Raw genomic sequence first — 22,875 nt, forward strand, 5'->3', positions numbered from 1 at the left:
CAGGGCCCTGTCCATTTTTTTTTTTTTTTTAATTTGAGGTGTAACTGACATATAACACTATGTTAGTTTCAGATAGGGCCATATCCAAATTGCAGAATGGATGTTTTGCTAAACAAATGCTCCATGATAAGAACCAGGGCTACTGTGAGGTACTTAAAATGCAGACACTGTCCAGCCCTCCTCAAGGCCTCCAGAGAGGAGGTGAATCAGAAGGCGGCTCACAGACAGCCGTGCTGAATCGGGCACTGTGCTCCTTTCTTCCCTGTACCATCCGGAAAGTGCATGGCATAGGGAAGCCACAAAAGTACTGCTGGAGTCCTAGGGCAGAAGGCAAGCTCTTCTCCGTGTGATACACATACAGAATGACTCAGTATCCTGGGTAAAAGAAGATACAGGAGTGCAGAGTAGGTGGTGGGGACAGGCTGAGGAAAGGAGGGGGTGGGAGTGTGGATTAGGCTTTTAGCACCACACCATTGTCACAGGATGTTCCAGGCAATCATAAAACAGTGCCAGCCTCCTTAGTACATCCTCTGGTTTTGGTTCTTTTTTTTTGGAAGGGCCAATCTCTTTCCTTGTTCAGACATTGTCCCTTCTGTTTTGAGAATTCCCTGGGGGAAGTAATACCATTGTCTCCCAAGGTTACCCAATTCACTGTGTCACAAGTAGTTGGGAAGGACTCTTCTGGGTTTTACTCAAACCCCCCTTGCTGCAGTCTGAGCTCATTGCACTCAGTAGAGATGGAGACAAGCCAACCACTATCTTCGGAATAACAACTCACCAGGGACTCAGGGCCGGAAGGTCATTCTGTCCGTCCTGATACTGCACAGCCTTCCAGAGCACACCCAGGGCCCGGGGCAATGAGGACAGAAAAACCGAGGACGGAATCTAGGACCCTGGCAGGCAGTGACAGGAGGGAGGAAAAAAACAAAAAACCTCCAAACAATGATAATACAGACACACCGACTGAAGGATACACCAAACTCAGAAGCAGAGAGGGACAAGATGGCTCCCCTCAGTACGGGCGAGGCTGCGGAACTGCCAGACAGCACTTATCCGGGAAAGACTACCTAGAAGCTTCTTCTGGCGCGGAGGCAAGAGACTCGCCCCTCCACCCGGCCCGCAGAGCCCCCACCCCTACTCTAGCCCGAGTATCAGCTCCCTCTGGAAAACAAGTGATGACGGAGCGGGAAAGCCAACCCGCACCTCGGTACCCGCCCCCACGTCCAGCGACACCGCAGAGCCGGAGCGTCGCGGCCGCGGCCCCGCCCCTGCGGCGCCAGTGCTCCGCCCCCTGACAGGCAGCAGCCAATGAGCGACTTCTGCCGCCGGCCTTTAAGAACCGCGCGCACTCTACCCGCAGCGGACACGGCCGGCCTAGCGCGCCAACGGAGTTTCCATGGAGACCGAGGCTGGGCCCGGGCGGCCTCGTGGCGTTGCCATGGAGACAAGTCCCGGGCTAGGGCTCCGCAGCCCCGGCTCTCCGCCGGCTCAGAACCCCGCGGAGCCGCTGCGCGAGGCCGGAGCCGTGGTGGCGGCGGCACGCTGGGACCTGCGGAAGCACTCTTTGCTCATCGTGATCGGCGATATCGCTACAGAGAGTCAGCTGAGGGCCGTTCGGGCCCACCTTGAACAAGGTGAGCTGCTGTCCTGGCTGCGCTAGGGACATCCTCCATCCCGTGCTTCTCTGCCGTCTGCATCCTCTATCCCTAGTGTGCATTTCCTGAGATCTGCGCGCCCTGTTAATCTGAATCATCAGCCCCTGTCACCTGCATCTTCTGTGTCACGCGTTCGTGTCCTCCCAAACTGCCAACATCTCACAACCCCATCCTTGCCTCACACTCCACGGCGTTCCGCAATCTCCCTCAGGCAGGGGTCGGGGTAGGGGTGGGGAGCTGGCACTGCCTGGGTGGGGATGCCCTCTGGTTATACCCCTCTCTCCCGCAGTGTCTTGGGCCAGAGGTCCTGAAAGTCCTCACCATCCCCTGAAGAGTCCATGTCCCTACCTTAGTTTCTTCTTTAGGGTTCTTGAACCAAGCACAGTGTGCTTTCTGAATGCTGTAGACAGATCTCAAATATCCCAGTGCTAGCCGCCAGTCTGAAAGAGTGACCTTCGTGGCCACAAGCTCTTCAGCCCTCCACTGCCTGTGGCGCAGTGCTGCGGAGCCACCTGCGGGTGGAAGCAAGCCACGGAGGAGTGGAGGCAAGGAGGGGGCCACAGAAGGAAAGTCTAGGATCCTACTTAGCCGTATTGGGAAGGCAGCCCCTAGTATCTGGAAACGGAGAAGGCGATGGCACCCCACTCCAGTACTCTTGCCTGGAAAATCCCATGGACGGAGGAGCCCCAGTAGGCTGCAGTCCATGGGGTCGCTCAGAGTCAGACAGGACTGAGCGACTTCACTTTCACTTTTCACCTTCATGCATTGGAGAAGGAAATGGCAACCCACTCCAGTATTCTTGCCTGGAGAATCCCAGGGACAGGGGAGCCTGGTGGGCTGCTGTCTATGGGGTCACACAGAGTCGGACACGACTGAAGCGACTTAGCAGTAGCAGCAGCAGCAGTATCTGCAAATGGGCCCTTGGGTGTCACTTCTATCACAACTGGGCAACTCTGCAAGAAAATTCCTACATACAAATTTACCAATGACCAAATTTAGCCTAAACTCTGCCCTCCTTCCTGTAGCTCAAGCAAAGTCCAAGAACGGTACAGGATGGGAGCTAGACATAGGACTGGCCACCTTTCTTAAATACATTAGTGAGGCTGATCATGGCAACCATCCTTATCCCCTCCCTCTCACCCCTCACCCCTTCTGTGAGCTTGGAAATGCTCCCCGAAGTCCAGTCCCTCTGACCTTATCTAGGTCCCTCTTTGTTTCTTTTTCTCTCACAGGCATTCTCTCCTGGAACATTGATTTATCATCCATTGACTTGAACCAACAATTGAGACTCTTCATTACCCGGCATCTAGCTCACTTCTCCTCAGAGGTCAAAGGTTAGGACTAGTGTCATTTGTCTCGGTGCTGTGGGTGAGGGATGGTCACAGAAGAGCAGAGGTCCAGTCTCTCTGGCAGAACTGACCTTGTGGGAAGTTTGGGTTGGGGAGAAGGGAGGGGCTCCTGAGGGGAATGTTGTAGAGCTCCGTAGCAATCTCCACATACCCAGGTCACTTCACAGACAAATGGTATGATTGTGGAGGAAGCCTGGAGAATGTAATTTCTACCTGAGAAGGGGGTGGTTTATGGACAGCCAACATGCACTAAGGGAATGAGGTACCTCTTGAGTGATGAATCATCTCCTATGTAAAAAGTTCACTCTCTTTTTTGTATTCCCCTTTCTGTATACCCTGAGCTCCTTGCTTCCCTTTACAGAGACCCTTGAGTTCCCCCACTCACCTTTCCAGATCCTTGCTTAGCACTTTCCCTCAGGCTGCACAGCCTATCCTCTAGCCTCTAGAGTTTCTGGTTCCTCCTTTGGCTCAGTCAGCAGATGTTCAGAACATAGCAGAAACCTTGACCCAAAGGCTGATGAGCACCATTAAATGTACCAGGAAGCAGGGTTTCCTGGGTTCACTGCTGCAAGAAAGAGCTAGCCATACTTTGAGATTTGGCTCTGAGATCAAAGTTTGCAAGATGCAGTTTTGCATTCTGCTGTGTGGGAGAAATGGTCAGGAATTTGAGAAAAGTAACATTTTAGAAGCTATTATTCCATGATGGTATCTATGGGAAGACTTACAGAAAGCTCTACATCCCATTATAAAAATGCTTGGGCATCTGGTCATGTTATTGGTAAATGTCGGCAAACCAATTGATACACCAGTGTCTCTATGGAATATAAATCCACCCAATTCAACAGTCCTTACCATCAAATGACTGAATTTGTATCTTATGCAGATGATTCTCAGTTATCCATTATATCGGACAGTCACTTCCCCTTCTTTTTCTGCTCCTCCTGCTAACTGCCACATCGTTGGTCATTGCCCTGATCACCTATTCCTCTAGAGCTGCTCCTGGAGAGAGAAGACAAGTTTAATGTGACTAATGCTATATTATCTTAGAACTATGTGCAGCATTTTAAAAATGTGAGGCTGGCATCTTCTTGATGTGATTGGCTTCCTATGAAGCTAACCAGTCACTGTTTTGAGACTTCCTTCTGTTTAGTATACTTACATCATGGCTTCCTCCATTAGCTCTAACGATGTGAAAATCGACAGTTTTACCACTTTATTCATCCTAGGAGCTTTGGTGCAAGTCTGGAGAAAGGGATGACAGCAGATGAAATTAATGACTCAATTGAAGTTTGGGAAGTATCTGCTGATGTTATTAATTCACGCTGAATTCTCGAACCTTGTCTTTTTGGACATGGATGTAAGAGAAGGATGCTTTCTGGAATGATGTAAGAAAGAACAGAACTTGAACCAAAAAACTTAGCCATTCTTCAGATGAAGATTTGGGGATGCTTGGGAAAATACTTACAGGGAGATGCATAGTTACTCTCAGGGACCTCTCAGACTGATATACAAACACCTACTGGATCTTTTCAATCAAAGAGTTTTAGCATGGTATCCTCAAGGAGTTTAGGACAATTATACCCAATATCAGGGCTTACTTCTGAATTTTTTTAGGTTTGGACATTTTTCACGGTGGCCTGTCTATGTCCCTGGAGAATAGTGGATAATTTCCTGGAAAAACCCACATGGCTCAAGACAGCCACAGCCCCAGCCCTGCTGGCTCCTCTTTCAGCTGTCCCCACAAACACCAGTCGGCCCAGAGCAGCTGCAGACACTGCCCCTCCTTTCAGCCTCCATTAGTGGGGAGGCCAAGGGAACCAGGCTGCTGGGATGAGCTCCATGGCATATGCTAGGAGCTTACTATTTTATCTTCTCTGCCCACCCCACCGGCTGGGCCACCATCTCTCTCACGTCTCCTCAAGCCCTAGGTCAAAATGCTGAAAAGGGGGACAAAAATGTATCTTGTAATGATAGGGAGAGAACAATCATTCCTGCCACTACCCTTTACACACACACACACACACACACACATAGAAAGGAAGGGGACCCTTTGATGGAGAGTCTCACACACACACACACACACACACAGAAAGGAAGGGGACCCTTTGATGGAGAGTCTCACACACACACACACACACACACACAGAAAGGAAGGGGACCCTTTGATGGAGAGTCTCACACACACACACACACAGACACACACACACACACAGAAAGGAAGGGGACCCTTTGATGGTGAGTCAGTGGCCCAGCTCCTTCTAGTGGTCAAATGTGGTAAAGGCTTTCCAAGGTGAATTTTGCACCACTTTGGTCTCCAATGGTGACTTGGAGGCTTCCTTTCTAATTCCTGCAAAAAAAAAACCTCTGGAGTTTCCAAGCATTTTAAAACAAATCCCAAAACAATTAGAACAGTGGGAAACTGAGCTTAAATAACACTGTGATATTGCTTCTACTATTGAGCACATATAGGAAGGAAGAGGGTTTTGTAATTTATAATTCATGATTGATATTCTGGGCCTAAAAAAGACACAGGCTGAAGGACCAGTTTGGAAGCCTTCTGTCTGATGCTATCCCCACTGATGTGCTCAGGAAGTGTTAGTTCTGTTACTTCTGCAAACATGAAGACTTCTGAATTGATACAGTAGCTCATTGGCCCCTAGAACTGGGGTTTGCACTGCTGTCAGAAATGGGAAAGGAGGGACATGAAGAGTACGTGAAGTCCCTTCTGACAGGCACTTTGCGTCATAGCTTTACCTGGGAGCTAAGTTACTCTAGAGTTGAGATATTCTGGTTTAGGAGTTCCTGATCACCTCGGTGACCTCTCATAAATCTTCCACAAGAGGGAGACGGACTTCCAGTGGCACTGGTGCATTATGGGTTTAAGGTTCTAGGAGTGAAGCACTTTTTCATCTTTTATGTGATTTACTCCTTGTGGCGCTATTGGAGGGTGGTACTAATATTATACTCATTTTGTAATTAAGGAAGTAATCTTTCAGAAACCTTAAGTGGCTTGTTTAAAAACATGATTAGTAAAATGGCAGAGTCAGATCTCAGATCCAGGATTTCTGATCTCACTTTGTGTCTGAGCTCAGGCCTCTCTTCCTTGGCATCTCACCATTTCATTGCAGCAGAGCCAAGGAACACAGCGGATGGAGGTGTGGTTGTGGTGGGTAGGCTGTTCAGAGGGTGAGGGATGAAGGAAAACTCCCTTGTGAGTTGGAACCTTGCCCAGGGTGTGGCCCTTGGGGGTGATAGCTGAGAATAAGGGTGGGCTCTGCAATGGTCTGGGAAATGTTATTTTGTTCTCAAAGCACATGTCTATTCAAGTTTCCCTCTTAGCACACTCCAGAGAGCTCTAGAAAGCAGGGAGGAGAGAGAAGGTTTGAGGTGGGAGAAAATAAGAACTATGAAGTTGCAGAAAGGAGTGTCTCCCCTTTGTGATGCTCGGAACTCAGCCTGGTTTGTGTTGTACGTCTCTGCAGATGGCCTCCTCTATCCAAATGGGGCTGTTGCCATGTTACTGCTTTGCATCTCCGGATCTGAGCAAAGATTCCTCCCCATCTTTAGTCCCACCCCCACCCCCACCCCCCACTGGTGACTCAGCTTCTCCTCTCCTCTGAAGGCAGTTTACAGGGGGATGGGGATACTGAGAGCAGAGACTATTTTGGCTTCTCTGACCTTCAAAAGCAGCTCTTGGCAGCCAGGGGCAAGGGTGGAGCCGGTGCTGGGGAAAAGTGAGTGGATGTCACTGGGAGGAAGCAGTAGGAATTACCCAGGACTGGGGAGGGTTGATGGGAGGGAAGAGGGCAGGGAAGGACCCTGTAGGAACTTGAGCATCACCGGTTGAAACTCAGTGCTAGAGCTCCCTGGGTCCTCTCTTTGAGTCCTAGAGTACGTGTCACCAAATCTGAGACAGAAGAGGCTAAGGGAAACAGGACCAATATTAAAAGGATTAAGACCCTATAAAATGAAGACATCAGAGAGACAGCAAAGTACAGAGACAAGAACAGGGACCCAACACTCTACAAAGTCATTTTAAGATCTTTTTAGTCCAAAGAATACTTTATGTGACATTTAATAATTGGTCTATAGAAAGAAACTCTTACAGGCCTGGGGCCCTGCTGATCTTCCTTCATCCCTTTAACTATTTCACTGAAAGGTAGAATGTGCCCTGAAACTTCAGAAAATGCCTCTTCATACCCAGAGAGCAAGAATTCCAAGTATCAGTGCCTGTGTGGTTGCAGTGCTGTGCTGCATTGGCACAGAATTGTAGGCAGTCTTAGGGCCCCTGTGCCCCACCCCAGACGGGCTAGAGATGGAGTAGGGACTGTGTGTCCACTCCAGAATTTCAAACTACCCCCAACCTAAAATGACTTCTTTCTGCCACATTCCCTCCCTCCACGTCTACAGCTGTGGCTCAGAAGACAACAGAGCTCTGCGCAACTGCCTTCTTTCTGTCATCCCTAGCCTTCTCAAGTAGTCCCTTCACTCCTACCCTAAGCTTTTAGGCCCCCAGCCTCTTTGTCTCCTGCTCCTCCAGGGATTGAAGGTCATTCCCCCAGTCTGAGGGGAGAGGCAGCAGATGGTTCCTGAGAGAAAAGGGAGGGCCCAACCTCCTATATCCCCGGCAATGTGTAGCACAGAGTGTGGGTCTTTAGCTGACACTAAAAGAATGTATCTTAACTAAGCAGGGTTGGGGGAGAAGGACCCCCCTCCCCCCGTAGGCCACTGGAGACCCCCTGACTCTTTGAGCTGCTAGACAACTCCTTAGCCCCCAGCCAAGCAGAAGCACTAGAGCGCTGACACTGTGAAGGCAAAGAAACAGTTAAATCTCTAGAGCCTCGTCATGGACCAGCCCCCCTTCCCCGCCCTGGCGCCGCCCTCACCATCAAGCGCCCCCACCCCCACCCCACCCCACTCCCACCCCAGTGCCGCAGACTCTTCTCTGAAGCTGCCGGCTGAGGCCGGAGCAGCAGCCTCCATGAGGGTCTCCCCACCACATCCCCGGGTAAGAACCCAACCAGGCCAAAGGACTTGGCATGGGGGATGCTGTGATGGGGAGGTGGGATGCGGGTAACGGGAAAGGGAGTTGATAACCTAATATGCTGTGTCTGGAACTAGCCTGGCGGGGGTTGGCAGGGTGGGGAGCCGAGAAGATGAACTGACTGTGGGGCCAGCCTGGACCCAGAACCAGGCGGAGGCCAGTGGGGCCGCACAGTGACAGGCCACCGCGCGGGCTGGGCTGAGCTGGGAGCAGCCCCAGGGGCAGCCGCAGAGGGTGGTGTCACCGGCTCTGCCCAGCGGCCTGGGGCTCTGACGGAGTTAGAGACGGGCTGTGTCTTTGGTAGGGACAGAAGAATTAGAGGGAAAGGCGGATGTTGTGGGAATGCACCGAATGGGAGAGTCTCTCTGTGTGTCAGCTGCTGGATTGCTCAGCTGCTCCGATGCAGGGGGGTGAATGGGACCGCGAGTTTTTGCCAAGTAAGGGAAGGTGGGGGACACTTTGGAAAAGAAGGGAGGAAAGGGTCGTTAAGACGTGGCACGCGCCTCTTCACAGACCAGCCGGTGTGCGGTGTGCTCCCCACACCCATTCCCGGCAACCGGCAACCGTCGAGCTTGAAACTTGGACTCGAAGCCCCCTCTTTCTGGCTGCCTCCCGGGATGGAGAGGCCGCCTCGGAGATGGGGAGCGCTCGCTCCCCAGCAGCTGCCCCGCATTCCCAGTGCTGTCAACCCCGCCGGCTCCCAGTCACGGCCCCACCCCCACCCCCGCTTCTCTTCCCAAGATGGGGGCTCCGAACAGAGGAGTCCGTTTCTTCTCCCTCTCGGCATCCCCCCTTTCCCTCCCCACCCCCCATGCAGAGGCAGCCAAGAAAATGACTTGTCATGCTGGGGTGGGGGCGGGGGCGGAGCCGGCGCCGGGCTCAGCGCGCACGCTCACACACTGCGGCACACTGCAGCTGCCTGGCCCCCTCCCGCCCGCCTCACTGCGGAGACACCTGCCCTCCCGGCTCCGCACCCGCAGCCACCCCCGCCCCCCCACTAACCCCATCCCTGGCCTGGGGATGTGCCCCTGCCTCAGAGAAGTCCTCTCCAAAGAAAGCGGGAAAACAAGTCCGTGGCCCTCAGTGGGAATGCAGGGGAGCCGAAAAGAGGCAGAGGGCTTCCTCCCAGGCCCCGAAAAGGAGGGGCGCAGGATACAAACCATGTAGTAGTGGCCAGTCACAGCCAGAGCGCCCAGGGGTGAGCCATAGGGTCTTACTCCAAGACCGGAATTGGTGGTTACAAACCAGTCTAGGGGGCCGGGGTAGGGGGCAATGGCAGACTGTGGGGGAACAGAGGTAGTGGAGAGAAAGCAAGTTGGACTGTATCACAGATTTTTCCTTTTCTGACCCCCTAGCTCAAGTGTGTTGACCTTGGGCGTTTGTGCCAGGGGTGAGGGAGGTGGTGGAACTGCCGTTCTAAATCTGAACTACTTAGAGCCCGCCTTGGGCTGGCTGCTCCCTGAATCCTTGAAGTCCCTCATCCCTCACCTGCCCAAGCCCTGCCCCTTCGTGACTCCGAGGTGGTTCTCACCCTCTGAACTGACCTCCAAGCGGCCCTCAATTCCCAAGTTAATAGCAGAGAACCCTTGAACTCCGCATGGGCCCCGCCCACCCTGCGTGGGCCTTGGTCTTCAGACACCATCGGTAGTTCATTTCCCTGCAGCTGCCAGATCTGCCCAATGCTGGCACCATCGCTCTTCCGTTTAACAAAGGCCCTGGCCCCGGGGTCCTCTTGTCTGAGCCCCAGAAAGAGGAGAGAGTGCTGGGTCACAGAAGAGGGTCTGGGGGACAGGTTATGAGTCCTCCCACCAGTATCCTCCAGACAGCCCACTTCCACACCAACCACCTATTCAGTCGGTGAGGGCGGGAGGAGCCTGGGCTGGCGGCACCCTTCTTCGGGATCTCCTTCTAACCTGGCACTTTCTTTGCTGCATTGCTTGGTGTTTCATGTGAGTCTGGAGAAGGGACGTAGAGAGGGGATTTGAGGGTGTATTCTGTCCCTCACCCCACCCCCGGAGCCTGGGGAACACTCTGAACCTCTCCTATCTTAACTGTTTCTTGTTTGTGCATCCCAGACTCCCCTCCTTATGACAGAAGGCCCATAGGAGAGGCGCAGGAGTGAGAGGAGAAACTGTTGTTTTCTCGGAGAGGTCGGGTTGTGGGCAGTGAACCAGGAGCCTGGGAACGTGGAGCTAAGGTGGGAGACAGGGAGTGAAACCTTTAGTGCTGGGAACAGGATGACTGTGTTTGTGAGCGCAGGCTTGGCCTCCCAAGGAACCAGAAAACAGATTAAGAGGTCCTATTTCTCCTCTGCCTTGTAACTCCCTAGGGTTTAGATAGCTCAGACTGCTCTGAGTCCTTTGGAATGGGACGTTGGGCCTGGGATGGGAGTTTGAAAGGAGGATGAGTCCGTACCCACTGCCGTCTCCTTATTTCCAGGCACTCTGGCAAGAAAGCCCTGGGCAGAGGCAAGCTAGTGAGCAGGGAGCTGAGTGAGGATCAACGTCGCAGAAGCCCCTCCTCCAGCTGAGCCCCCCATCCCCAGGCAGCACCAGGAGCTTAGTGCTCCAGAGCGACAGAGAGGGACAAAAGGTTCTTGTCAGCAGGGCAGCCTGAGGCGGGAGTTCCAGGCAGAGGGGGTGTTAGATGAGGGGAGGGAGCAGACAGCCAGTGCGGGAGGAGGAAACCCTGGAAGGGAAGGGCTGCAGCCGGAGCTAGTCCCCAGACCTTACTCAGCAGGTTCCAAAGTGGCAGGATCAAGGAGAGCCAGGCTACCCTTTCCCCCAGCCCCGTTTTCTGATAGTGCAGTTTTTCCTCTCCTGCCCTACACAATGCCTCTCCACTTCAGTCTCTACCCACTTCCCTCAATACAAATTCCTGCATCTCTCCCTCAGGCCAGAGGACCCTCTGCCACCAGAGTGAGATCCTAGAGACTGTCATCCTCGTAAACCCCAGTGCCGACAGCATCAGCTCTGAGGTAAGGCCAGGGCCTGAGCCGCACTGGCCTCGAGGGCCTGCTGAAAGCGCCATAACCCACCCCAGCCAGTGCCAAGAATTCCCAGGCTTGGCTTTGAACCAAGCTCTCTCTGCCATCTAAGCTGCCTCACAATCCCAGCCCCACCTGGAGGTGCTGTGGGGCTCCCAGTGGGGAGCATGTCCTTGCTGTACTGAGGGGGACCTGGAACCTTCAGTGCCCTTTCCTGGGCTTCCTCCATTGTGACCAATCCTCTCCTTCTGCTGTAGGTTCACCACCTCCTCAGTAGCCCATCAGCTCACAAACTGCTGATCTTGAGTGGGCAGAGTTTAGAGCCTGGGGGAGACCTCATCCTACAGAGTGGCACCTACTCCTATCAAAACTTTGCCCAGGTCCTTCAGAACCCAGAGGTGAGTCCTATGTCCCAGTGTCCAGGAGGAACAGAACACGGGGTGTGACTAGAGCTGTGGGGAGGGATCCAAGGAAGGGCAAATCCTATGGCCCTTGACCCCCCGGGGATGCTGGCAGAATGGTAGATCACCTCAGAGAGAGATGGAGACTAGCAGGTTGAATCTGAGTTGGGCTGAGACAACCCCAGTGACCTGATCAGGCTTTTTGTCTCCCATTCATCCAGATTGCCCAACTGCTCAGCAACAGAGACCCTGGGATCCAGGCTTTCCTCACCGTGTCCTGCTTAGGGGAGGGCGACTGGAGCCACCTGGGACTATCCAGTTCCCAAGAGACCTTGCACCTCCGGCTAAACCCTGAGCCCACGCTGCCCACCATGGACGGCGTGGCTGAATTCTCCGAGTACGTCTCTGAGACCGTGGATGTGCCATCCCCCTTCGACCTGCTGGAGCCCCCCACCTCAGGGGGCTTCCTCAAGCTCTCCAAGCCTTGCTGCTACATCTTCCCCGGCGGCCGCGGGGACTCAGCCCTCTTTGCCGTTAATGGTTTCAACATCCTGGTGGATGGTGGCTCTGATCGCAAGTCCTGCTTCTGGAAGCTAGTGCGGCATCTGGACCGCATCGACTCGGTGCTGCTCACCCACATCGGGGCCGACAACCTGCCAGGCATCAACGGGCTTCTGCAGCGCAAAGTGGCAGAACTGGAAGAGGAGCAGTCCCAGGGCTCCAGCAGCTACAGCGACTGGGTGAAGAACCTCATCTCCCCTGAGCTAGGGGTTGTCTTCTTCAACGTGCCCGATAAGCTGCGGCTGCCTGATGCCTCGCGGAAGGCCAAGCGCAGCATTGAGGAGGCCTGCCTCACTCTGCAGCACTTAAACCGCCTGGGCATCCAGGCCGAGCCCCTGTACCGCGTGGTCAGCAACACCATAGAGCCTCTCACCCTCTTCCACAAGATGGGTGTGGGCCGCCTGGACATGTACGTCCTCAACCCTGTCAAGGACAGCAAGGAGATGCAGTTCCTCATGCAAAAGTGGGCGGGCAACAGTAAAGCCAAGACGGGAATCGTGCTGGCTAATGGGAAGGAGGCTGAGATCTCGGTGCCCTACCTGACCTCTATCACCGCTCTGGTGGTCTGGTTGCCAGCCAACCCCACTGAGAAGATCGTGCGCGTCCTTTTCCCAGGGAATGCCCCCCAGAACAAGATCTTGGAGGGCCTGGAAAAGCTTCGACACCTGGACTTCCTGCGCTACCCCGTGGCCACACAGAAGGACCTGGCCACTGGGGCTGTGCCTGCCAGCCTCAAACCCAGCAAAATCAAACAGCGAGCTGACAGCAAAGAGAGCCTCAAGGCCACGACCAAGACACCCGTGGGCAAGCTGGCCAAACGGGAGGAGGTGGCCGAAGAGGGAGCCAAGGAAGCTCGCTCAGAACTGGCCAAAGAGTTAGCCAAGACCGAAAAGAAGGCAAAAGAGTCGTCTGAGAAGCCCCCAGAGAAGCCCGCCAAGCCCGAGAGGGTGAAGACAGAGTCAAGCGAGGCACTGAAGGCAGAGAAGCGAAAGCTGATCAAAGACAAAGTGGGGAAGAAGCACCTGAAAGAAAAGATATCAAAGCTGGAAGAGAAAAAAGACAAAGAGAAAAAGGAGATCAAGAAGGAGAGGAAGGAGCTCAAGAAGGATGAAGGAAGGAAGGAGGAAAAGAAGGATGCCAAGAAGGAGGAGAAGAAGAAAGACACCAAACCTGAGGTCAAAAAGATTTCCAAGCCAGACCTGAAGCCCTTTACCCCTGAGGTGCGGAAGACCCTCTACAAAGCCAAGGCCCCCGGCAGAGTCAAGATGGACAAGAGCCGGGCTACCCGTGGGGAGAAGGAGCTGTCCTCTGAGCCCCGGACACCCCCAGCCCAGAAGGGGGCCGCACCCCTCCCAGCAAGGGAGCTGGCCTTATCTTCACCAGAAGACCTTACACAGGACTTTGAGGAGTTGAAACGTGAGGAGAGGGAGTTGCTGACTGAACAAAGGGATGAGAAACCGCTCCCCCTGGACACTGCCGAGGAGGGACTCCCAAGCACAGCGGCCCAGGTGGCACCACCCTCTGTCCCCGGGCTGGAAGCAGAAGTACCTGTGGTGAAGGAGAAAGAGGTTGTCCCAGACGTCCCTGAGGAACGAGGCAGCAAGGACAGAGGCCCAGACTCTGGGGCGGAAACAGAGGAAGAGAAAGATACTTGGGAGGAAAAGAAGCCAAAGGAAGCCGAGGGGCTCCCTGACAGAACAGAAGCCCGAGAGGAAAGTGAACCTGAGGTAAAGGAAGATGTGATAGAGAAGGCCGAGTTAGAGGAAATGGAGGAGCTGCCCCCTTCCGATGAGGAGGAAGAAGAGGAGACAAAGGCAGAGGGTTTTTACCAAAAGCACTTGCAAGAAGCCTTGAAGGTGACGCCAGGGGGGAAGGAGGCTCTCGGCGGCCGGGAACTGGGACTCCAAGGCAAGGCCCCGGAGAAGGAGACCTCGTCATTCCTAAGCAGCCTGGCCACCCCAGCAGGAGCCACTGAGCACGTGTCTTACATCCAGGACGAGACGATCCCTGGCTACTCTGAGACCGAGCAGACCATCTCAGATGAAGAGATCCACGACGAGCCCGAGGAGCGCGCGGCCCCACCTAGGTTTCCGACAGGAACCTATGACCTCCCTGGGCCTGAAGGTCCCGGCCCGTTTGAGGCCAGCCAGCCTGCTGACAGCGCTGTTCCCGCCACCGCCAGCAAGGCCTACGGAGCACCAGAGACAGAACTCACCTACCCCCCCAACATGGTGGCCGCCCCTCTGGCGGAAGAGGAGCACGTGTCTTCGGCCACCTCGATCACTGAGTGTGACAAGCTCTCTTCTTTTGCCACGTCCGTGGCCGAGGACCAGTCCGTAGCTTCACTCACGGCCCCACAGACAGAGGAGACGGGCAAGAGCTCCCTGCTGCTTGACACGGTCACGAGCATCCCCTCATCCCGCACTGAAGCCACTCAGGGCCTGGACTACGTGCCATCGGCCGGCACCATCTCACCCACCTCCTCGTTGGAAGAAGACAAAGGCTTCAAGTCACCACCCTATGAGGACTTCTCTGTGACCGGGGAGTCAGAGAAGAGAGGAGAGATGGTAGGGAGAGGCTTGTCTGGAGAGAGGGCCCTGGAGGGGGAAGAGGAGGAGGAGACCGCCAACGTACAGATGTCGGAGAAACTGCATGGTCAGTATGGACCCCCGATGTTTGCCGCCCCTGGGCATGCCCTCCACCCAGGGGAACCAGCCCTTGGAGAGGCAGAGGAGCGCTGCCTCAGCCCAGATGACAGCACAGTGAAGATGGCCTCTCCGCCACCATCTGGCCCACCCAGTGCCACCCACACACCCTTTCATCAGTCCCCAGTGGAGGAAAAGTCTGAGCCCCAAGACTTTCAGGAAGCAGACTCCTGGGGAGATACTAAGAGTATCCCAGGTGTGGGCAAGGAAGTTGCTGCAGAGGAGACCGCCAAGCCAGGGCCTGACAAGGGTGCACTGGAGGAGGAAGGGAAGGCGTCTCCTCCCAGGAGCCCCCAGGCCCAGGAGGTATCCATCAGCATAGCTGGGGGACAGGCCGGCCGTACCATCCAGCTGCTGCCAGAACAGGACAAAGCCATCGTCCTCGAGACTGTGGAGGTGGAAGAGCCCGCAGGCCCGGTTCCGGAAACAGAAGCCCTACCCGGAGACTTGAGAACCTCACTCCAAGAACTTGGGGAACCTCAGAAAGAGGAGGTGCTCCAGATTACTGACCGAGGCCTCTCCCCTGAAGAGGCAGAGTCCCTCTCTGTCCTCAGCGTGGTCTCCCCAGATGCTGCCAAAAAGCAAGACGCCACCCCGAGGTCTCCCTGTGGCCTGACGGAGCAGCGCCTCCACACAGACCTGTGGCCGCAGGGATCTCCAGAAGACATCCGGTCACTGTCTCTCTCAGAGGAGAGTCCCAGCAAGGAGACCTCGCTGGACATCTCTTCCAAGCAGCTATCTCCAGAAAGCCTTGGCACCCTCCAGTTTGGGGAACTAAGCCTTGGTAAGGAAGAAAAAGGGCCTCTGATACAGGCTGAGGACACCGCTCTCCACCTAGCCCCTGTGTCTATTCCAGAAGCTCGGGCAGCCACAGCATCGCCTCCCACAGATGGGACCAGTGGATACTCCGCACGGGCAGACATCACAGATGAGAGCCCTGATGGAAAATTACCCGCCAGTTCCTTCTCTCCCACTGCGCTGCTAGGAGATGGGAGGCACTCACCCGGAGTGATCACAAGCCTGGGTGAACACATTCTTACACCTGATAGCTCCCTCACCAAGAGCCCTGAGTCCTTACCAAGCCCTGCCGTGGAGGATATTGTCATGGAGTGGGAAGGCAAAGTTCCAAAGTTGAAGGACAGACCCCCAGAGCAGAAGGAGAAGGGACCCGAGCCCACGGATGAAGTCCTTCAGCAGCAGGGCAAAACCCTGGAACAGAGGGACACTGTCATGGAGCAGAGGGACACAGCCATCTGTCGGAAAGATGAGGTTCTGGAAGAGAAGGACAAGGCTGGGGAGCCGCAGGATCAGGCTGTGGAACAAAAAGGCAGAGACTCAGAACACAGGGAAACAGCCCCGGATCAGAAGGACCAGGCCCCAGAAAGAAAAGACGAAGACTTAGAACCTAAAGACAGAGGCTTAGAACACAGGGACACAGCCCCGGATCAGAAGGACCAGGCCCCGGAAGGAAAAGACGAAGACTTAGAACCTAAAGACAGAGGCTTAGAACACAGGGACACAGCCCCGGAACAGAAGGACCAGGCCCCGGAAGGAAAAGACGAAGACTTAGAACCTCAAGACAGAGGCTTAGAACACAGGGACACAGCCCTGGAACAGAAGGACCAGGCCCCGGAAGGAAAAGACGAAGACTTAGAACCTAAGGACAGAGGCTTAGAACACAGGGACACAGCCCTGGAACAGAAGGACCAGGCCTCGGAAGGAAAAGACGAAGACTTAGAACCTAAAGACAGAGGCTTAGAAGCAAAAGACAAGGCCCTAGAACAGGAGGACAAGGTCCCAGAAGGGAAAGATAAAATCTTAGCACAAAAAATCAGAGACTTGGAACATAAAGACACTGTTCCAAAAGACACGGTCCCTGAACTGAAGGGCAAGGCCTTAGAACAGAAAGATGAAGCCTCTGAACAGGACAAGGCCCCAGAAGAGAAGGACAAGGCCCAGAAGGACCAGGCCCCAGAACAGAAGGACCAGGCCTTAGCACAAAAATACTGGGCCCTCGAACAGAAGGCTGAAGCACTTGAACAAACCATTAAGGCCACTGAACAAAAAGATAAATTTCTGGAAGAGAAAGACAAAACTCAGGAGCAGGAGAGCCCTGTGCAGGAGGATAAAACCATGGCACCAAAGGAAAAGATCCTAGAGGAAAAATCTCCAGAAAAAGTCAAGGCTGTGGAACAGAAAGAAGAAGCTGTGCTGGAGAAGAGCAAAGCTCTGGGGCTGGAAGAGAGCCCAGTGCAGGAGGACAAGGCCTGGGAGAAGTACCAGAAGGAGCAGGATGTGGTCCAGGAGTGGCGAGAAACATCTCCAAGCAGCAGAGAGCCGGCTGGAGAACAGAAGGAGCCTGCCCGGACGTGGGAGGACACATCTCCTGAGCAGGAGGACACGTACTGGAGGGGCAGAGAGGATGTGGTCCTGGAGCAGGACACGTACTGGCAGGAGCTGAGCTGTGAGCGGAAGGTCTGGTTCCCTCATGAGCTGGGGGGCCCGGGGGCCCGGCCACGGTACACAGAAGAGCGGGAGAGCACCTTCCTCGATGAGGGCCCGGATGATGAGCAGGAAGTGCCCCCCTTGGAGCACACACCCCAGAGTCCCTGGGCCTCGGACTTCAAGGGCTTTCAGGAGCCCGCACCACAGAAGGGGCTGGAGGTGGAGCGCTGGCTTGCGGAGTCACCAGTTGGGCTGCCACCAGAGGAAGAGGACAAGCTGACCCGCTCCCCCTTTGAGATCATCTCTCCTCCGGCCTCCCCGCCGGAGATGGCTAGACAGAGGGTTCTGCTGGCCCCAGGGCAAGAGAGCCCCATCCCAGATCCTAAGCTCCTGCCACCCATGAGGGACGAGCCCACCACCCGCTCCTGGCTGGCTGACATCCCACCATGGGTGCCCAAGGACAGACCCCTGCCCCCTGCACCCCTCTCCCCAGCTCCCGCTCCCCCGACGCCTGCCCCAGAGCCACATACTCCTGCACCCTTCTCCTGGGGCACAGCTGAGGATGAGGGTGTGGTGGCTGCAGTGCAGGAGGGGGCAGCTGAGCTGGAAGGCGGGCCATACTCCCCGCTAGGGAAGGACTACCGCAAGGCCGAAGAAGAAAGGGAAGGAGAAGTGGGGGTTCCTGACCACAGCCCCCGGAGCTCACAGGTCCCCAAGGCCGGCGAGAGCCATGCCTCTGAGGAGCCCGAGCAGACCGAGCCAGAGCAGAGAGAGCCCACTCCCTATCCAGACGAGCGGAGCTTCCAGTACGCAGACATCTACGAGCAGATGATGCTCACGGGGCTGGGCCCCGCCTGCCCCACTAGAGAGCCTCCACTTGGAGCTGCTGGGGACTGGCCCCCCCACATCTCAACCAAGGAGGAAGCTGCTGGCCGAGACACACCTGCAGAGAAGGAGCTTTCATCTCCTGTCTCACCCCATCGCCTCCAATTCGACACTCCGGCCTTTAGCTATGCAGCTCTGGCAGGACCCACTGTGCCCCCCAGGCAGGAGCCTGAGCCGGGGCTAGGCATGGACCCCAGCCTCATCCCACCTGCGGTACCCCCCCGTGCTCCTATCCCCCAGAGCCAAGGCCCAAGCCCGCCGCTGAACGGTCACATCCTGAGCTGCAGTCCAGATCGGAGAACCCCCTCCCCCAAGGAGCCAGGCCGTGGTCCCTGGGATGACAGCCCCAGTGACTCGGAGCTGGAGAAGGGGGCTCGGGAGCAACCCGAAAAAGAGGCCCAGTCCCCAAGTCCCCCGTACCCCACGCCCGCTGGCCCCTCCGCCTTGTGGCCTGAAAGCGAGACACGTACTAGCCCTTCCTCGGACTCACACCTGGGTCCTGCCCGACCCAGCCTGGACTTCCCTGCATCAGCCTTTGGTTTCTCCTCACTGCAGCCGGCGCCTCCACAGCTGCCCTCTCCAGCGGAACCCCGCTCAGCACCCTGTGGGTCGCTTGCCTTCTCTGGGGACCGGGCTTTGGCTCTGGCTCCAGGACCCCCCGCCAGAGCCCGGCATGATGAGTACCTCGAAGTGACCAAGGCCCCCAGCCTGGACTCGTCGCTGCCCCAGCTGCCATCACCCGGATCTCCCAGCACCCCTCTCCTCTCCAGTCTGCCGAGGCCCGCCTCTCCCGTGCTGTCTGAAGGCTCCTCCTCGGAGGCCACCACACCTGTGATGTCAAGCGTGGCTGAGCGCTTCCCTCCTGGTCTGGGAGCTGCAGAACCAGGGTCCATAAAGCTGGTCCCAGGAATGGAAGCCGCTGCCCATGGCCTCTGGGACCTCGCTCCTCTGAGCCCAGCACCTCCAGCGTCCCTAGACTTGGCCCCAGCTCCGGCTCCAAGCCTGCCCGGGGACATGGATGACGGCACCCTGCCCTGTCGCCTGGAGTGCTCAGGGGCGGCCGCCAAGAAGCCAAGCCCCTCCCAGGGCCCCTCTGGAGCTGGTGCCACCAATGGTCCAACTGAAACCAGCCCCAAGCCCCCAGGCCCTGCCCCAGCTGACGCTGAGGCCTGCCCTGCCTGGGAGCGTGGGGCCTGGCCTGAGGGAGCCGAGAGGAGCCCCCGGCCTGACACACTGCTCTCCTCTGAGCAGCCGCCATGCCCTGGAGCAGCCCCTGGAGACCAGCCTAGAAGCAGCTCCCCCGAGACGGAGGCTGGGCCCCAGGGCTGTGCTGCTGAACCCCGGCCCCACCGCGGGGAGCTCTCCCCCTCCTTCTTGAACCCTCCTCTGCCTCGGTCCGTGGATGACAGCGACCCCTCAACTGAAGAGGCTCGGCTGGTAGGGAGAGGGGGGCGGCGCCGGGCAGGAGCCCCAGGGGCCACAGGGGGCCCGTGCCCCGTGGCAGATGAGACACCCCCAACATCAGCCAGCGACTCAGGCTCCTCACAGTCAGATTCTGATGTTCCGCCAGAAACTGAGGAGTGTCCATCCATCACGGCTGAGGCAGCCCTTGACTCAGATGAAGATGGGGACTTCCTGCCTGTGGACAAAGCTGGTGGGGTCAGTGGGACTCACCATCCCAGGCCCGCCACGACCCGCCCCCCCTCCCTCAGCCAGACCCTCGGCCAGCCCCTCCCCGTCCTGACGTGTGCATGGCTGACCCCGAGGGGCTCAGCTCAGAGTCTGGAAGGGTAGAGAGGCTACGGGAGAAGGAGAAGGCACAGGGGAGAGTTGGCCGCAGGGCCCCGGGTAGGGCCAAGCCAGCGTCTCCTGCCCGTCGTCTGGATCTTCGGGGAAAACGCTCACCCACCCCTGGTAAAGGGACTGCAGATCGAGCCTCCCGGGTCCCACCCCGACCACGCAGCACTCCAAGCCAGGTCACCCCAGCAGAGGAAAAAGATGGACACAGCCCCATGTCCAAAGGCTTAGTCAATGGACTCAAGGCAGGCCCAAGTAAGTATAACATGGAGAGTGGGAGACTGGTTTGGGTCTGGGTGTGGGCTGGTCAGGGGCTCCAGTGGGAGGAAGGAAGACAGTTGCCAAAAGAGTTCTCCTCTCCCTCTACAATGAGTCCTGTGTTGTCTCTACAGCAGCCTTGGGTTCCAAGGGCAGCTCTGGTGCCCCTGTCTACGTGGATCTCGCCTACATCCCGAATCACTGCAGCGGCAAGACTGCTGACCTTGACTTCTTCCGACGAGTGCGTGCATCCTACTATGTGGTCAGTGGGAACGACCCTGCCAATGGCGAGCCGAGCAGGGCTGTGCTGGATGCCCTGCTGGAGGGCAAGGCCCAGTGGGGGGAGAATCTTCAGGTGAGTGGCAAGGAACACCAGGGAGGCGGTCTGGTCAGAGTTTGCTCAGAGCAACAGTGAACACAGTCTCTGTTCAAAGCCTTGGCTCTGGTCCTTCCTGAACCATCAGGTGCCCATCCCCCGACTTCCCTTCCCTCCCCATTCTCACCTCAGGCTGTCTTGTCTCCTACCCAGGTGACTCTGATCCCTACTCATGACACGGAGGTGACGCGTGAGTGGTACCAGCAGACCCATGAGCAGCAGCAGCAGCTGAACGTTCTAGTCCTGGCCAGCAGCAGCACCGTGGTCATGCAGGACGAGTCCTTCCCTGCCTGCAAGATTGAGTTCTGAAAGAGCCACTCTCCCTTCCCCGAGGATCCGCTCCCCCAGCTCCCCTAGAAGATGGCTACTGCTGAGTCCTTTGGGGTCGAGGGACATGGGAGTTGGGGGAGGGGGTGGGGTGGACAGGATGTCTCGTGGGAACTTAGGCTGGGCTAACGGGAGGAGTCATCCTTCCCCCTCATCCACATCTGAAACGAGTCTCCAAACCAAAGGTAACCAGGATTAGGATAGGGAGAGAATGCAAAATTAGGACACGAGGTCATCTGATGCCTGAGGACCCTGGAGTGACACCCTCTCTTAGCACTGCCCAATGCTGGTGATGGAGTGGAGAGTGAGGATGGGCCTCAGAGAGCAGCCTCTTCCCTCATGGAGGAAGGTCACATCCCCAGCCCCAGGGACCTCTTAATCTATTTAATTTAGCATCCCACAGAAGGACTTCCAGTAGTAATTTATGTGACCTGGGGGTAGGATACTGTCAGTGAGGTGTTCAGAGCTGCGCCCTTTGGTCCATCTCCCATTCCCTTCCCCGTCAGAGTCTGCGTTCTGGCAGGGATCTGGGGGTACGCCACTGCTACACTGTCCCACTGCTTCCCTCCGTGTCTGAATGTCTCAGTCCAAAACGTGAAGCTCTTTTTTGACCAACAGATTGGTGAGGAGAAGAAAGGAGCTTATCCTCCTAGCCCCTGCTTCATACCATTCACATCCCAGAGCCATGCCCAGACCAGGCCTGCTGGGCAGCACAAAGGAGCGAGGAGAGCCCGGCCTCACTCGCGGAATCTTTCCAAGCTCCCTGACCTTCGGAGATTTTCACCCGCCCATTCCAACTCTCCTGATCCCTTCTCATCCCTGCTTGGCTTATCTGCATGTGGTCACCTGCTGTGGCCTGGTGTGTAATGGGTTAAAAGCCACTGCCTGACATCCAAACACTTGACACCCCGGCAATGTGTGACTCCCCCAACATTCCATTCTGCCATCCTGCAGCTGAAATGGGGACGCTGGCTGCCTTTCCAGCTCCACACTCTGGGACAGAGGATCTGGGAGGCGGAGGCCATGCCAGAGGACTTGGGGATAAGGAGAGGGAGGAAGGCAAAAGGGAGAGGAAGCTGAGCCAAGGCTGAACTCTGACTGAGGGAGATGAAAACAGGCCGAAAATACCACCCCGGGAGAGGACCTCACCCCAAGCAAGCCAATAAGAGCTCTGCCAGACTGCTGCGGGACTGAGAAATCCAGACGCTCTTGTTAGGACTCGGCTTCTCTGCCAAATGACTGTGTGGAAACCAGATCGAGCCCGCCTGTGTTCTTCCAGCTCCCACTCTCCCGTGCTGCTGTGCTCTGCTCCTCCCCACTCTTCCCTGCTCTAGTTCCCAGCTGCTGTAACGGAGCCGCCTCCAACTCTAACAATAAATCCAGTTCATTACAGATGTTCCAGTGAGGCTTAGGCTTTTTCTGACTCTACTCATTGCTCAGTTGCTGGGCCCTGGCTTCTGCCTCTCTGCTTCTACCAGTGTTGTCATTTATCTCAGTGCCTTTGATGACTGGAGGCAGTTCCAAGACCCAGGCAGGCCTAAGAATACAGGGTGGGTGAAGGGCGAAAAAGTCACGGGAAGCCAGCATAACTTCTAAAAACCGGTGAGAGTGCCCAAGGATGGGGAATAGGAACTGAGCGTAGGGACACACATTTGGTTTGGGGGAGGGGAGAGAAGCCAGAGCGGGTGGGGGCAGGGTCTCTGAAGAAGGGGAACTACGTACCATGGGGTCAAGAGCTTAGGGCAGAATAACCAGCATCAGACACCTTTTGCACAAAGTGAAGTCACTCAGTCGTGTCCGACTCTGACTCTACTCCGTGGACTGTAGCCTATCAGGCTCCTCCATCCATGGGATTTTCCAGGCAAGAATACTGGAGTGGGTTGCCATTTCCTTCTCCAGGGGATCTTCCTGACCCAGCGATCGAACACAGGTCTCCCACATTTGCAGGCAGATGCTTCACCCTCTGAGCCACCAGGGAAGACCCAGAACCTTGCACAGGAGAACATCAAAGAGGCAAGGAGTTGAGGGGGCTCTATGAGATCCAGAGCCTATTGAGATTGTAAACAGCTTTCACCTGTGCAGTCAG

At 56.1% G+C, this 22,875-nt stretch overlaps 1 protein-coding gene across 1 annotated transcript; it reads left to right on the forward strand.

Annotated features, from left to right (window-relative positions):
- Positions 1-1,362: 1,362 nt before the first annotated feature.
- Positions 1,363-22,183, forward strand: MAP1A (microtubule associated protein 1A). Its single transcript, XM_070358821.1, is given in 8 exon segments — positions 1,363-1,634; positions 2,888-2,989; positions 10,943-11,025; positions 11,292-11,432; positions 11,657-19,715; positions 19,718-20,083; positions 20,221-20,441; positions 20,616-22,183. Coding segments are annotated over 8 exon segments (9,366 nt in total). The 5' UTR covers positions 1,363-1,396; the 3' UTR covers positions 20,772-22,183.
- Positions 22,184-22,875: the final 692 nt, after the last annotated feature.

Source organism: Bos mutus, chromosome 21 (genome assembly GCF_027580195.1).
Source record: "Bos mutus isolate GX-2022 chromosome 21, NWIPB_WYAK_1.1, whole genome shotgun sequence".
Lineage (NCBI taxonomy): Eukaryota > Metazoa > Chordata > Mammalia > Artiodactyla > Bovidae > Bos > Bos mutus.